This window comes from Dendropsophus ebraccatus, chromosome 5 (assembly GCF_027789765.1).
Source record: "Dendropsophus ebraccatus isolate aDenEbr1 chromosome 5, aDenEbr1.pat, whole genome shotgun sequence".
In the NCBI taxonomy this organism is placed as follows: Eukaryota; Metazoa; Chordata; class Amphibia; order Anura; family Hylidae; genus Dendropsophus; species Dendropsophus ebraccatus.
In genome coordinates, this window is record NC_091458.1 from 61,456,456 (window position 1) to 61,473,931 (window position 17,476).

General features: G+C 40.2%; 1 protein-coding gene across 4 annotated transcripts in view; it reads left to right on the plus strand.

The window, feature by feature from the left end:
- Nucleotides 1–17,476, plus strand: part of AGAP2 (ArfGAP with GTPase domain, ankyrin repeat and PH domain 2) — a 228,318-nt gene that overhangs the window by 189,442 nt on the left and 21,400 nt on the right. For all 4 annotated transcript variants that reach the window (XM_069970330.1, XM_069970331.1, XM_069970332.1 and 1 more), the window contains 7 exons: nucleotides 768–853; nucleotides 3,002–3,143; nucleotides 3,499–3,633; nucleotides 4,388–4,494; nucleotides 5,944–6,096; nucleotides 7,414–7,500; nucleotides 16,321–16,425. In XM_069970330.1, the coding sequence (XP_069826431.1) occupies nucleotides 768–853; nucleotides 3,002–3,143; nucleotides 3,499–3,633; nucleotides 4,388–4,494; nucleotides 5,944–6,096; nucleotides 7,414–7,500; nucleotides 16,321–16,425 (815 nt within the window). The remainder of the gene's footprint in view (nucleotides 1–767; nucleotides 854–3,001; nucleotides 3,144–3,498; nucleotides 3,634–4,387; nucleotides 4,495–5,943; nucleotides 6,097–7,413; nucleotides 7,501–16,320; nucleotides 16,426–17,476) is intronic.

Here is a 17,476-nt window from a genome sequence, read left to right on the forward strand (position 1 = left end):
CAACCTTTGTCTCCAGTTTGGATGTTTGTTTTTTTTTAACTCAGTTCCATTGAAGTGAATAGAGCTTAACTGCAACCCACACATGAACTGGAGACAATGTGCTGTCTCTGGAAAAAGTGGATGTGTTTTTCTAATGCTAGATGACCCCTTTAAAAGTAGAATGGAAGCACTCTCTAGGCTTCTACCATTATTCTACTCCTGGATATGGAAGCTGGATTTAGCTACTAGGAGGTACCAGGAGGTTTCCCAAGAGTTTCTCTGGTGTGGGTAGCAGCAGGACCAGTAGACATTGATGCAAGGCACCAAGCAGGCAGGCTAAGGCAAATCAGAGTGCAGCTATAGGTAATCCCCTGTAATGTCTCACCTGATGTTCTATTCCCCGACAGCATTGCCAAAGGAAAAAGTAGTACACAGTCAGGAAAAGTAGTACACAGTTGAAAACAATATGCTGCCCATGTAATGTCTCATTGGGTCCTCCAAAGAAAGATGTACAGTAGTTCATATTAACCCTCTATTAACTCAGAATTCCTTAGGGAAGTATAGGTGTTTCTCATTGACTTGTCACACTATCATCATGGCTTCTGTTTGTGATTAACATTCCAAGTGGTCCATGTTCCTTTATTTTGTAGGGCAATAATCACCGACTGGACTTATATTGTAATGGTAGACCTATGCAGGCTCTTAATGTACATGTGAGCAATGTTTTACCTAGCGCCTAGTCCTCTTGTATATAGTTTACAATACATATTGTTTTGTTCATTTTATAGGTGATCAATTTAAGAAGGAGATCAGTGTGGAAGGGCAGAGCTACCTTCTGTTGATCAGAGAAGAAGCTGGAGCCCCGGATGCAAAGGTAATTTGTCATGCCTATAAATGTATCGTACACACTACATAAACAAACTTCATGGCATAGATGTCTTCTTTCCATGGAAATGTCAGTCAAATATTTTAAACCATCATTAGGGTATTAATGATAAAAGCAAAAAAAGCAAAAAAATTGAGTCTACTATGTATACGGTGCTTGTATGGCAAATTTTAGCTCACTGCTATGGATGTTGGTTGGGGAAAGACCCATGCTTCCCAAAATAAGGATTATTCTCAGTATTACATATACATCCAGCGCCTCTACCTGAACTATGGTGTAGTCAGTGTGATCGTAGTATAGAAACACTTACTGCAATCCGCGAGTAGAGGTGCACTTCCATTCGTTAGTTCAGTTACTTGCTATATGATGAAAAAAATGTGAAGGAAAGAAAGAGGTTAAACTCTCACCAGTCTGCTGACATCTTCGGGTGATTAGACTCACTGTGCACTGTACTTGCAGTGCACCAAATACTCACTTAGCCCGCATGAGGAAGGAGGAGTCTTGTGCCACCGAAACGTCCGCGAGGAGGACGTGCCTGGGCGTCTGTATGCTGAGTTCACATCAGCTGTGAGCAAACTATCTTTTGTATGCTGCATCCAAAGTTACAATTAAAGAACTTATAAGTCTACTGGACTAAGTGAGTATTTGGTGCACTGCAAGTACAGTGCACAGTGGGTCTAATCACCCGCAGACTGGTTAGAGTTTAACCTCTTTCTTTCCTTCACATTTTTTTTATCATATTGCATGTTGAAGCTGGACTGGTGGAGTCTGGTAGTGTGGAGGCTGTAATTAACCTACAAGTGTGTACTGACTTTTGTTTGAACAGTTCAGTTAGTTGAGTATAGTGGTTGTTCGAGCTGGGAGCGCGCCCTGGCTGGTGGCGTAGCTTCTACCAGCTTCGGCGTTCTGTTAGTGTTTAGTTTGAGGTCACAGGATTCCACTACAGAGTCTCTGGGGAGCCAAAATCATCCAACGTTTCAGCCTAACCTTACGTCTTCATCAGGGATATGGACCCCTTTTATTGCTACTTCTTTTGGGAACACCTCCAATTACCATACTGCCTATCTATTTCAACGTTGCAGGTACATTGCAGTGTCTTGTTTCACGCCACTGTTTCTGCTGCAGGTTTGTTACAATGTTATGTTTTCCACCGTTGTCTCTGCCACTGTTTCACCACTGCTGCGGGTTTGTTACAATGTCATGTGTTTCACCATTGTCTCTATTGCAGGTTTGTTACAATTTCATGTGTCTTTTCATTGCTACCAATTTATTATTATTATTTGTTATGTCTATTTTCATTGTTACTTAACTGTTCATTGTGGTGTGTTTAGTGGTGCTGAAGTTTTGTCACAATTTCATCAGTATTATCATTTTTCGTCAGTTTAAAAATGCAAATAACTCCATATTGGTATTTAATCCATTGGTGATAAGTGTGTTAAAATGAAATATCATCTTGGTCTCTGCTCTAGATAGTTGCTCAATGAAGTTTCCTCCCCTCCAATGGCGATTAATTATTATTATTATTTTTTTACATGCATCATGCATCATGCTTGAGAACGGGCTCGTGATGAGACAGAAACGTTGCATGTAATCTTTTACCTGTTGTGGAATAACAACACTTTGAAGTTTTTCACACTAAAGGACATGCTGCGGAATTCTTGGATTATCTATCTATCTATCCATCTATCTATCTATCTATCTATCTATCTATCTATCTATCTATCTATCTATCCATCCTTACTTATCTATACTTACAGAATTATATATGTTCTTTCCCTTGTAATAGTGACATATGGTTTGAACTGTCCCTTAGATACCCCATTACTAACTTATTAGATTTCCTTAGAAGTACTCGTATTACAGTGCTGGGAATGGCTAATGTTTGGGATGTTCTCTATTAAGTTTCTCTTTCTTCACTTACAGAACAGCATTGGGATGACCGTGCTAAATCTGAATTAACTTCAGAAGAGACTTTAGATATTGAGTGATTTTAAAAGCATTTTACTCTTAGACGCAGGCACAGGGGTTATTTAGATAAATCCCCAGGGACGGGGGGGAGGCATAAACTAGTGCCTGTAATTCCCAATGACAGATTGTCTATTGATTTAACCTCTCTCTCTGGACTGTGTCTTTTAGTTTGCCAACTGGGTGGATGGCGTCATCTTTGTGTTCAGCCTGGAGAATGAGGCAAGTTTTCAAGACATGTTCCAGTACTATGCTCTATTGGCAAACTACCGCAGTGTCACGGACATTGCTGTGGCTTTGGTGGGGACTCAAGGTAAGTTTTTTCAGCTGCCTTTTTTTGTATTGGTAACTGCTATGGTAGCAGCATCTGCTATGAGGTCTTCTTGACATCAAGGGGGGCAGCCTATAGCTAAATGTGTGGTACATTACTGGAAGAGTGTAAACTTTTTGTGCTAGTAGTAAAGTGGAGCCCCCCTTAGGGTCCCATAGTCATCTCTTACACCTCTGCTTGTATAAAATCTGTTAACACTCTGTTAAAACAGAATCACATAACCTGAATAATACAGTTACAGTGTAACATTATAGTGTACACAGTACAGTATGTGTGTAACTGTAGAACATACATACTATATATGGTTTCTGACTTATAGAAATCCTTTTTCTTTCAGATAAAATTAGCTCAAGCAATCCAAGGGTTATTGAAGATGTGCGTGCCAGGGGTCTGTGTAACGACATGAAACGGTGTATGTACTACGAAACCTGTGCCACTTATGGGTTAAATGTGGATCGAGTGTTCAGCGAAGGTAAGGACCTTTATGTCATACCATGATGGATAGTATAATAACGTGGAAGAGTTTACAAAAATATCCTCCTATTATACTATATGTACTATTATATACACGTGGTTTCCCATAAAACCTATTCTGGGAAATCAGCTTACAGTAAAATCACATCCAGAGCATATGAAAAGCTTGTGCTGGCTATGGTGATCGCAGTTATCTATAGTATTCTTTTACAGTTTACAGTAAATGAGGCCAATAATATCTGAGTAGCTCTGTAAAAACATTGCATTACTGTCCTGTCTTGTATCCTATCCTGTCTTGTATTCTCCAGAGCTGCATTCACAGTTCTGCAGACTTCAAGACTGAAATTCCTGAATTTCCTTGCTGGCTCACTGTCTGTACAGAATATTTGGTTTGGCGATTTGCATTCTTGGAAGCACTGGCATTTATTTTAATTAGTTTGCACATCGTTGTCATATATATTTAATGTTTATAGAAAAATTACTAAAGTTTGTAGTGAAAGACCACAACAATTTATGGGGAATTTAACAAACTTTTAAACAAGCATTTGTGGCATTTTTTTTGTGTGACTTTATGCCTTTACTGTTTGTCCTAAAAAGGGCAAAAGTGGCACATTATTATAGGCAACTTTTTGAAAAGTGACAATTTTTGTCACTTTCCAAGCAAGTTTATTAATATGCTAGAAAGAAACATGTAAAAAAATGTTTAAGATTAACTATGTTTTTCTATATGTTGTTTCCTTGTTCATTTTTAGTGGCCCAGAAGATACTAGCTCTAAAGCGGCAGCAACAACTACTGTCATGCAAATCATTACCCAGTTCTCCAAGTCACTCTGGAGGCTCCACTCCATTATCAGTACAGGTAATACGGGGAAGTGTGGTATTTATTTTGTGGCGATCCAGGGGTGCAAGGTGTTAAAGGTTTTTTTTAGTGCTACAAAAACATGGCCACTTTCTTCAAGAGACAGCATCATTCAGTACCACTATGGCACTTGTCACAGGGCTCAGAGTGGTAGTAGCTCTCTCCCCTGGTACCAATACATACCCATTTAGGTACATCTGGAAGAATCAGGGTAGCCCCTTCAGCATGGATAGGTATTTTTCCTCTATAGGCAGTAGCCACACCTAAGGTTTAGTATCTCGACATGGCTAGTGAACAGGAACACAGAAAAACAAGTAGTAATCTGCTGGTCACATGTCCCTCCACTTCTACTTAAATATTTTGGGCAACTTTTGGTGGAGAGGAACCTGGAAAGACAGAAAAGTATATTTTTGTGAGGTGATCTTTGCAGAGATTGCTTGACAAGCCATCTCTCAGACAGGATACATGTGTTTAGTAAAATACACCATTAACCATTTATATTATTAATTGTCATAAAAGGGACTCTGTCACCACCAACACACCCGCTAAACTTAAGTTATCAGTAGATAATACATCAGTAGAGTATACAACGCCGATTCTATATCTGTAATTTTTATCTTTCTATGTTCTTGCTTTCCATTGCTATAAGCCACAAATAAAGGAGTCTGAGTAGTCGTCTCCATTATATTAGAGCTACAGAGGTACAGTAAGAGCTACTAGAGCTACAGTAAGTAGTCCTCTCTATGCAGCAACATGGCCAGTTTGTAGGCTTACAATGGGGAAATACAAAGAAGTAGAGAGATACAAATTACAGATTTGGAATCAGCATCCTTTATCCTACTTACAGATGACTTTAGTTTAGGGTTTTGAGGAGTGTGGGTTGGAGATGACCCTTTAAGCATGCGCTTACAGTGAGACAACAGCATATAGTGACATCTAGAGGTCAAAATGCAGTGAGACATCTTCCTTCATCAAAATAGCCTGTAATACATACAACATCAGTGCCGACCTACATATGTACACATATATACTTAGCAGTGGCACATAGGTTCTAGGACACTACATTTTTGCACATATATTTTGTGTCTTTCCCCTGATCTGTGCAGTCTTCATGAAGTAGGCATGGGATCTATTGCAATTTACACTTGCACAGAGAAATAAGTTGTGGTTAAGAGATATGCCAACTCTGAGAGGTGTGCGTCTATCAATAAATATAGTGGAACAGACATGGGAGAAATTTCAGATAAGTGCAGCATATGAAATGGCTGTCTTAATAAATTCTACCTGTAATGTACATAATGTCGCCTTTGGAAATCATTTTCACTTTCTGCTCACTAGATTTTTTGTCATTTAAGGCGTTTTGTCATTTTAAAAAACTAAATGACATAAATTAGTAAATGAAATTAAATGAAAATTAAGTAAAATAAAATGTTTTTGTTTTGTTTTTAGACAAGCAATGGAGGACCAGGCAATGACTACTCATCTTCCTTACCATCTACTCCAAACATCAGTCACAGAGAGCTGCGTAGTGAGGTGTCAATTGGAGTCAGCACACCAGGGTCACTCCACCGGGGAGCTAAGCGCCGCACAAGTCTATTCCCAGTGAGTAATAACAATAAAAGTTCATGCCACCCTTAGCCATCTTTTTCTATATTGTGTCTTTTCTGCTGTCCCATAATTTGAACAATAAAAGGAAAAATAAAAGGTTAAAGAGTTATCCAGGATTAGAAAAGCATAGCTCTTTTTCCTCCAAAGGCTATGTTCCCACTATGTAAAAATAAGAGCAAATATCAGCCGTTGTTGCAAAATGGTCATGACCATTAATAACGTCCGTGGTTGCAAAACAACGTCCATTATTAATGTTCATGACCATCTTGCAACAACGGCCGTTATTTCCCCTTATTTTTACCTAGTGGGAACATAGCCAAAAACAAATCTACTCTTGTCCACAGTTTGTGTGCTGTATTGCAGCATGGTACTATTAGACTATGTTCCCACACAGTAAAATAATACTAAAATACGGCCATAATTTTGAGTAAAAATAAAACTTTGTGTAAATAGAAGGAAAAAATGCAATATCTACTGTATCTTATCAACTAAGGATTACGTATAACCATCAATATAAATGGGAGTCTAAAAGTGATATAGAAAAAAATATATAATAGAATGTGGAGGAGTGAATCTAAAGAATGGATGGTGATGACCCTGTCTTGTTCTTAATTTTGTTTCCTTTCTTCTTGTGCTCTGGTAGATAAAAATGGGCATTCGTTGACAGTTAAAGTAGGATATGTCAAGGAGTAGGGTATCAGAATTAAAGTGGGTATAGAGTCCAGTAATATATTAAAGGGTGTGTGAGACCGGTGAAACCAGGCCTGCCTTCTGGGAACTGATGAATTTATATAGTTGGATAACCTTTCTTAGGATATCAAATTAATATACTGAAAGGAGGTAGCTTCAGCTAGTGAAGGTGTGGGATGGAAGTGTATGTTACTACCTCTGATTTTTCTTTTTTTTAATGCGTTAATGTATTTGTCAGTGTTATTTGTCAATGAAATTATATGAGCAATGTACTTTCTACATCTGTTACTTTGGACGTCCAATCTTGTAAGTCATGAAATTGAAGAGCTTCTTTTAGCCACAACCTGTTTCAACCTCAGTGAGCTCTTACAGTGTGGTCTGTGCAGCAGAATATGAATTATGTGTCCAATAACAGGCAAGGGTTCAGCTCTACCGCTCTGGTGGACATATTGAATATACAGAGTGATTGAAAGGTAGCCCTGTCAAATCAGTCACTGCTGAGCTAAACCAATCCCGAATGAATGAACTCTAGTATGGTCCTGAGCACTGATACTTTGCTATCTATCTCATGTTTGTCATGTTGGGCCAGTGAGTAAGAAATGAATACTCTATTTATTGCAGCACCGAAGAGGAAGTGACATGGACAAGAGGAGTTTTGACAGTCGTGGTGAAGTCAGTGGCACGGGCCGAGCTCTGCCTATTAAACAGGTATCTAAAGATCAGCATGTACAAGCATGTATTGGAATTACAGTTTACTTACCACATGACGTGGGATAGTAGTAGAACATGGATCTCTATTTCTGTTTCTCTATCTGGATCATATTTTATATACAGTATTGGCAGCTTATAACCTCCATCTGTATGTCATGCAAATGAGAGTGTTTAAGCACATATAGACTTTTGCAATGATCGTAAATACGATCGCAACTAATGACTTTGTTCTGTTATGGTGAACGATTTCAGGTTGTTCCCAAAAAACGCTTGTTTGTGATCATTTGTCGTTAATCAGCGAATATGAAAAATCGCTTTGTCTAATAGCACTGTAAGCTGGTGACCCTTTAGGCACTGCTATCACTGATTTGTTTCTTCAATTTGTGTCAAAGTTTTTTGGGAAGAAATATAATTCTCTATATGGTTGACAGTAGACTATTTATAACAATGTATTATGCATAAAGTTGTTATGTGATGCATAATGTAATGTCAGGCACATCTGTTTTTGGCTTTAATAGATCATGCCATAGCAAAGTGGGGCACTGAGTATAATTAACAAGGGACTTGCCAACCTGCATAAGACTTTTTAACACAGTGAATTCTATAATAAAACAAAATGAAAATGCCTTATCTAACTGTAAAGGAGTCTTACATGACCAGTAGAACCACAAAGCCCCTATCTGCTTGATGTTGGCTAGACCAATGTACAGTTTGTAGGGTATTTCCTTTAATCCCTATACAGAGATATTGACTTAAAAATCCCCAGGTACCAAGTAACCAAAACAAGCCGAGCCAAGGTTTTATAAAATGAACAAGACAAGGAATAAACTTACATAGACAGATGACATCTGTAAATAAGGGTCCTTGACAATTTCTTGCAAACAGGCCTCTGCAATTGAGCGCCAATCAGTGATATTGTTGTTCGTTTGCAGTACCTTTAGATTTAAAGAGCAATATCAGGTAACCAGGCTGCACAAACAATCCATGTATTGTTCGTGCAGCCATTGAAAATAACAGCACAGGTAAATATGCAACTTCTGTGTGATCTGCAAACATACTCAACAACAAACTGGGGGTGTAAAAGCTGGATAAACCAACAAACGCTATATAAGGGCTGAAAGCTCAAATTCACAGCCTTTTATACCCCACTAACATAAAATGTAACTTTTATTGGCTTTTGCTAAAATAGTAATGAAGAAGGTGAAAAAATGCACTCTAAGCACTTGCTCTTCTATTGGACACTCGTCTGATCTAGAATTCAAAGAATTCCTCAGGAGGATAGTAAACACTCACCTGTATCAACTAGATGGTTATTTCCGGGTCCCGGGTCCCAATCGGTCAATAGTGACGCACTGTTGAGTGACGCTCAGCTGCATGTTTTGCACTTATTCCAGCAGTGTTCGCTGGTGTGTGATATTTTGTAATATTAGGGACGTAATGCACTGGATCTCTGAGGACATTTAATACACCTATTATATGTAGGGGACATAATACATTAGGTCTTTGAGGGCATTAAATACACTTAATATGTCTGCAATAGGTCTGTGCCACACACACACTACATAACATGGGGACAGCTAGCAATGGTCCACATCAAGATACAATAAACTACCCAGAGGATGTCCAGCAGGAATAAAAGGGTACATTAGTAGTCAACCATATCTATGATGATGACTACTAGTAAATATTCTCTCATACGAAACCTCAGTTTATATTTAAATCAACAGATGGGTCACCAAAGTCACCTGCTAGGAATAGCCTTCATTAAGGCCCAATGGGCTCATAATCTGCATATCCATCTTGCTTCTTCACGCAGTAACAGACTGTCCAAGTTGCCTTTTCTTGGGCCATTTTATGTTGTCTAATGCCCTAGAAAGTTATGGCTTCTCATTTCCCTTCATGGAACGCTTGTGCATGTCTTGAAAGTGGTGTCTCATCAGTCTTTCTTATTGTGCTAAGATGTTTGGAGATGAGTCTCCACAATTCTTGCACAGTTTTGTCCACATAGATTTTAGGGCAAGTGCATGTGGCTGCATTGAACACGATCTGCAGTTGATGAATTGATGTATTTTGTAGGTTTTGGAATCAGCAGGATTCATTGCTATTGGCTAGACCAATGTACAGATTCATTAGTCAAAGGTCTTCCTAGTGGATAAATATCTACAAAATTGACACCTACCACAGGGATTGGAACCAATCACTGTGGATCATAGCCATATAGCCTTGGAGCTCATTTGAAAATGGCTATGCACCAAAATATCTTGGAGATTCTTACCTCTCCTGTTTGTTATACTTGGTCTCAGGCCCACTACTCCTCTAAGGTCTTGCATCACCCAACAAAATTTTCCAATGTATATGTAGAATGCCCATGATACGTTGTGTCCACGCATCTTAGGTCCCCAATAAGTTCCTAATTTCTTTACTACAATATGTACTCACACACATTTATTTTGTTTGATCACCAATTTTATCACCAAATTAAAGGTCCAGCCATAGGGAGAACATATGTAGCCACTAATTGATTTTTAGGGTGATGAGAAGCTTTTCTTTATAATTCACATTTTATTTTTGGGTAGTTTTATAGATGGTGTTTCGATTTTGTGGGATGAAAAAAGGGCAACCTTTGAGGCCTTTGTGGAGTTTCTGAATGCTAGCCAGCTTGGAATGTACTTTGCACATGAATTTCAGGATCATGAGATGCATTTCCTGAGCCCTAAGGAGGGGATACCAGTGGGACAGTTTTTAAGGTGAATTTATTTAGACCAAACTCTGTGAGAATGTAAGAATCTGACAGATTTGCTGAGGGGGGTAACCCGTTGTAAGCCAATAAAGAAGGCTTTTGTGAGGGCAATACATTCTAACCTAGAAACACTGTTGGAGAATGTACAAAAACTAGAGATGAGCGAACCTCGAGCATGCTTGAGTCCATCCGAACCCAAACTTTCGGCATTTGATTAGCGGTGGCTGCTGAAGTTGGATAAAGCCCTAAGGCTATGTGGAAAACATGGATATAGTCATTGGCTATATCCATGTTTTCCAGACAACCTTAGAGCTTTATCCAAGTTCAGAAGCCACTGCTATTCAAATGCCGATCGTTCGGGTTCAGATGGACTCGAACCCGAACCCCGTTCGCTCATCTCTAACAAACACCTATACAGAATCCAGAGAAAATCATCAGAATCCAGAGAAAATCATTGTCCATTCGAACCCGAACGTTCGGCATTTGATTAGCGTTGGCTGCTGAACTTGGATAAAGCTCTAAGATTGTCTGGAAAACATGGATATAGCCAATGACTATATCCATGTTTTCCACATAGCCTTAGGGCTGTATCCAACTTCAGCAGCCACTGCTAATCAAATGCCGAAATTACGGGTACGGATTAACTTGAGCATGCTCGAGGTTCGCTCATCTCTAATTAGGTGCATCAAATGGACTGATCGGGACTCGGAAGAAATCCTCTAGTGGATAAAGCTAAGTGTTCACCATGCTCCCAAGGAATTCTCTGATTCTAGTTGAGATCCCAAACTAGGGCAATGCAGTGCTTATTTTAAACTATTACTCTATCACTAATAAACTATATGTGAGTCAGTAGTCTTCAGCTAATCTGACTTTGTTACATGCCAACATGGAGGATTTAACACATGATGTTAATTAGGACCAGTGCTGAGAGTACATTTTTAACATTTCACTTTCTTCATTACTATTTTAGCAAGAGTCAATAAAGGTAAAATTTTATGTTAGTGGGGGTGTAAAAGGCTGTGTATTTGGGCATTCGGCACTTATATAGTGTTAGGCTATGTTCACACAACGTCAAAAATAGAGAAAAGGTGTCCAATTTTGATATTTAAAATAACGTCCATTTTTGCCGCGATTTAACCGAACTCAATGGCAATGCTTTGAAGTCAATGGGAAGACAGACATCCAATGCACACAATGCATTGAATAACGCACATCTTTGCCGCGGACGTCAAAATAATAAACATGATCAATATTTTCAGATGTCTTTTGCAAACAGCGGACGTTTTTTATTAGTTGTTTACACACAGTTTTTCTTTTGTCACTGTTCTTTCTCTTTTTTGACTATTAAATTCAATGGACTTTTCAATATAGACCCAATTGCCCAAAGGCCAATTATAAAACCCAAAGTACCAACTCCTGTCATTGCACTAAGGGGAGGCCAGACCGCTACTGTAAATGACGTCCATTATTGTAGACTCAAAATAACAGACGTCATTTTTAATGGAGCTGAAAAAACGTTGTGTGAACATAGCCTTTATCTGTAAACTGATAGCACAGATACATGTATATCCTTGCTGTCAGTTTGTCTTTATGGTTATCGACCTCACATTCCCTGTTTACTTAAAAACATGTGTGGCCGATGACAAGAAATTTTGAAGCTCGCTTTAAATTCAAGATCCCCTGAGGATTGGGTGTTTTCCTTGTCCTCAGTTGATCATTGTCCCTTTTACATGGGCCAGTTATTGGCCACAGGAGCATTTCTAGCAACAATTCTGGCCAATAATTATAATCAGCCCCTGTAAAAGGCCCTTTAGGCTGTGGTCTGACCCCAATCAAAAGCACCAGTCTCCTTGTTAGTCCAAAAGGATCATATGGAAGTGAGATCTACAACCTGGAACCATCAACACTCTGCCATGTAGGAATAAAGTAGAATCAGGTTGTATGTCAAGCCGATGTTAAAAACAAACAAATGCAAGTCTATAACCAGATGAGCCATCTCACCTCAGTTCTTCGTGTCTATTGACACTTAGCTCTAGTATGGTTTCTCAGTCTCAATCAAAACCCATACATAGTGCAGTTAAAGAAGCAGGTCCCGCAAGCTTAGGAGCATAAAACTTCATAATCCTTTATAATCAGGCACAGGGCAGTTTCTAGGTCATTTTGGCAAAAGGGCAAATCTTGATAAAAGCTCCAACCCCCCCCCCCCCCCCCCCACACACACACAGTTCAGCCCTAGGGAAGGAAGGGTGGCTTTTATCAGGATTCAGGTTATTAGGAAGAAGTAGTGTGTATTGTGGCATAAAGCTGTGTTGCACCGCTACTAAATATGGTTCTACAGGTGACGTCTTCTTTGATCTGAGGTGTCACTTTCCTGTTTCCTCTCCATCTGGCCCAGACCACCGTGACGATTTCTTGCAGCTTTAATTCGTCTCTTCAGAACCTGCGAGACGAACATCTTAGGCTCCGCACTTTTCTAGCAACTTCCTTCCCCTTTTCCTCTTCTATAGGCTCCCAACTGTAGTAATTCTGCACCAACATATAGAAAATGAAATTGCGGCACTCACCCAGTCCTTTCTTCAATCTTTATTGTAGTCCACTGTACTTAAAAGTCCACTGGGACACAAGACAGGTGAGGGAGGACGGACAATGGTGCATACAGCTGTATGTAGTAATTCTGCTGTTTGGTTCAGTAAAGTTCAGCATCCGCTCTGCTGCCTGAGGGGGGTTTGAATGAGCGATGAGTGGGAGGGGCAGACCAGGCCGCCGCCGGGCGCCCTGTAGCTGTCGGCGCCCCATGCGGTGGCCCGGCCCGCCCGGTCCTAGCAACGGCCCTGATCAGGCATAAAATCGCATGGAATATGAAGGCATAAAGTTGCTTGTATAGAATAGCTTTTTTTAGTCTAGCACATAGAGCTCAATAGAAAATTTCCCCCTATGGTGTCCTGTAACAGCCAATGTTTCAGGCGGGGGCTACATGTCAGTATTGGCTGTGACAAGGTTTGCATGACCAAAAATTGTGATCAACTGTTGCATTGCGTGGATCACACTTCATAGCACTGAAGTTAAGTAAACCCTTTACAAAGCGAACCACAAGAGACCACAGCTGTGACCCAGCAGTAACATCTATCTATCTGTATACGTATACTTATAGAAAGAGCTGTCAAGCTGGGGGAACTTAGCCCATAAAACTGTATATGAGCGTGTTCAGCTCCACCTGCTGTATAACAGGATGCTTGCCACTTGGACTGTATTTTCAATGTGACAGGTTTAGGCCTTAAATAGACCCAGCAGCAATTGCCTGCAGCACCTCTACAGGGTGAATTTAGTATTACAGAATAAGAATTTATTTTCACTGAAATCACTGGGCAGCCATGTAATTCATAGATATGCCGGGTCCCCTAGAATGAGTGAGACACTCTCCACTAATTTCCACTGTGCTTTATAGATGAGGGTATAAAACAAGGGACACCTCCCCCCTATTAGATCTAAATTCCCTAATTGGGTATTTGAATATGGCTTCTCTAAATGAAAGAACCCTTTTGATTATTGTTGCTTTTCTAATTGCATGTAATGCTTTTCATTTCTTCCTTCTGATCGCTGATTTCTGATCTATATGATTTCTGTAACTATATTATGTACTAGGTATTGTCCACAGCCCACACATGTAGACAATGCTTCATGTAAGGGGTTAATGTATGCCCGCTGTGCTGGGATTAATGTCCCTCCTGGTACATGCTAATTTGTTACCATTTGATTAGCTAATGTACTGGCACAATTCAGCAGCGAATGACAAACACCCACACAGCCTCTCTCAAGTGAACACCTTAATTGTTACAGTTCCCTTCTGCAAAGAACGTTAAATGGAAAGAGAATGCTAGGACATAGAAGAAAGCTGTATTTTATTCTTTTATTGAGAAGTTCCCTGCTGGTTCTTGTGGGTAGAGCTACCGAGAGGAAAACCCACACATTCCAATTGAATCCTTCCACAAAGAGAGCGGCAAGTCATTGTGGCTGGGATAGCAATGTGCAGTTGCCTTTTACAGAGCCCTAGAAAGAATCAGACTTGCTGGGTTGTTGTGTGGGCGAGGGATTTTGTGCGAAGGGACAGGATGCATTGGAAATGTGTTCACTTTTGCAAAACCAATGAGGAGATAGGGAAATCTGATAACAGAGGACACATAGAATGTCAGGACATGGCGGTTATTGGAACATCACAACCTGCAAGCTGATCCACCGCTATTTATGGTGCTCTGAAGTCTACAGATCTGAAGGACAATTTTAGGTTGTAAAGATTTGTAGATTTTAAGATAAAAGCACGGCACCTTTCTGTCAGATTCTATGCTGTAAGATATATATATATATGTATGTATATATATATATATATATATATATATATATATATATATATATTGTAATTAATATATATATTATTATTTTTTTTAATTCTTTTTTTCTGCATATAAGATAAGATAATTTTTTAACTATTCTCAAAAGTCAGGGGTCGCCTTATACACCGGGTGTCGTGTTATAGGGCGGGTGCTGAAAAATTTTGGAACCTGAATGGAGAATCTGCAGTTGCTGCATATGGTGGGGGAAGCTAAATAAATGGTCGCATCCCTGCAGCGACCAAATGAGAGGAAGAAAAGGCTGCAGGCGTCCAGGGTATGGAGAAAAGAGATACGGTTGAGTGACGCTGTGCCCAGAAAAACTCACCTTTTTTACCCGGCTGTATCCTACCGGTATTACTGTACCTCCTTCTCTGCCTCTCAGATCTCGCTGCTGTCTGATGTTTTTTATTAATATTTATTTAGTGTGCATTAGAAGAGGGCTCGTCTTATACGCCCGAAAATACGATGTGTGCATATATATTATTTGCCATTATGGATTATCTAAATTATCTGAAAAGAAAACAGATTTGGGGGAGATTTATCTGTGAAACTGGACCTGTAAAACTGGCTCAGTTGCCCCTGGCAACCAATCAGATTCCACCTTTCATTTTCCAAAGAGTCTGTGAGGAATGAAAAGTGGAATCTGATTGGTTGCTAGGGGCGACTGAGCCAGTTTCACTTTACACCACGTTTGATAAATCTCCCCCTTCATAACCTTTATTACACATACTGTCCACCTACTTTTGAACCACTATTTATATGCAATGTGACAAACATTTGCCAATGGAAATTTCATTATAGGAAAGAGCGCATAGATAGAATGTCTCCATCTTACGTCCAGAGTATTTATCTTTTCCTAACAGATTATATTGATAAGGGGAAACCTTATGCCTGAAAGGCATAGAAATAATAATAAACAGCTTCCATTTAGAAAACTTTTAAAGCTCAGTATATGGACATGTTACCTGTATAACTTATAGGGAGACTACACAGGAGGCCATCTACTATAGGAGACTACACAGGGGGCCATCTACTATAGGAGACTACACAGGGGGCCAACTACTATATAGAGAATGCACAGAGGGCACACTGATTCCTACATTTAATCCGCCAGTGCCCATACATTCAAGTGTCTCTCCTTGCCTTTGGAGATACATAGATCTGCATATACAGTACGCTGCATACAGAAAACAGTTGCATATTTCAAACAAGAATTGCACCCCTACAATAACACACACATTGCCAGCACCAATAACCCAACGCAATATTCTAACTGAGGGCCAAGGTTGCCAAACGATTTTTTCCCTTTTTGGGGGCAATGTATCCAACAATTACAGACAACGAACATTTATAGCCACGTTAGAAAATTCTTATGAATTAAAATACAGCCATCAGGACATCAGCGGCATTTACTGAGAACTGTAAAATTACTATAAGAGTTCCAATGACCTGCACCAGATCTTCAAGCTGGCTCATTTATGCCGGTGGGAAATAAAAGCTAGCCTTTCTGGTGTGATCCCACAGACAAGCTACTGTGGCACAATTGCTGAAAGTGCAGTGCTGTGCCGCTTGTTCTGCATGGGGCTGCATAGCCTTGTACAACACAGTGTTGGGCTGGTGGTTTTAACACTTGGCTGATTGTTGCATACTTTGTATCTTTTAACACTACACTTGTTGGTTACTTTTCAGAGCTTCCTACTGAAACGTAGTGGAAATTCTTTGAACAAGGAGTGGAAGAAGAAGTATGTGACTCTTACAAGTAACGGGATGCTGCTCTACCATCCTAGCATTAATGTAAGTACTTAGATTCTTAAATGAGTATTCCAATTTCAGTGAGTTATCCCCTATATTCAGAATAGGGGATAACAAGCAGTTCTGTGGGAACCCACCCCTAGGATATATTCGCCTCCAAATGAATAGTGCAGACTACACCTGAGTGGCCATTGCATGGTTTGCTTGTGGGCAACAGTAAGTGTTTTCATATAGCTTTCATATATTATTCTGCCTATATGTACTATTAGCACTGGCTGCCATGTATAGGTTTATCCAGTAGGTATGTGAATTGTTAATGTGTAGGAAGTTTTTTAAGCCATTGGATAGAGCTGATTTTATACAGGTGTTGTATGGCAGCAAGTTTTCACCTGACTGAGGGTCTGATGACCCAAACTGACAGCTGTCAGCTTAGGTCTTCAGAAGGTCCGTCATGCCAGGAATTGTGTAGAGGATATAGGAGTCCTGGGGGCCCGATCAGCGCTGTGATCCGGGGGAGGGTGTTGCCGGGGGCAGGTGAAAGGGGTCGGGTGGCGGGCAGGGCAGCGGTGGGGTCCCAGGGGGGGGGGGATCCAGTGCTGCCAGGGATCGGGGCAGCTGAGGTCCAGCATGCCAATCCGGAACTCCGGCCGCTTTCCTGATGTGCATCAGGAAAGCGCCCAGTCTTCCGGTGCTCCCATAGAGTTCTATGGAGGTGTCCTTTCCAGATTTCCAGACAAAAATAGGACAGGATCTAAAAAATCCTGACCTATTTTGCATAACGGACACCCTTCAGGAAAAATCCTGAAGGGTGTCAGTGAATAATGCACCTCTATGGGTCCGGAAATCCTTCTGAATTTTCTGATAAGAAAGCCGGGTGGATTTTCCGGACGTGTAAATGGGGGCCTCAGGCTACACGACAATAGTAGTCGCACAACAGCAAGTCTCCCATTTAAAAAACCAAAATATTTTGTGCAGGCAAAAGCAAGTCACACGCGCATGCAAATTGTATTTAAATCCACAGTAGACCTGCAACCAAAAATCCAGCAAGGAGGAATTTTCCTTGACTGTCGCAGCCATGCTTTATTGCTGTTGC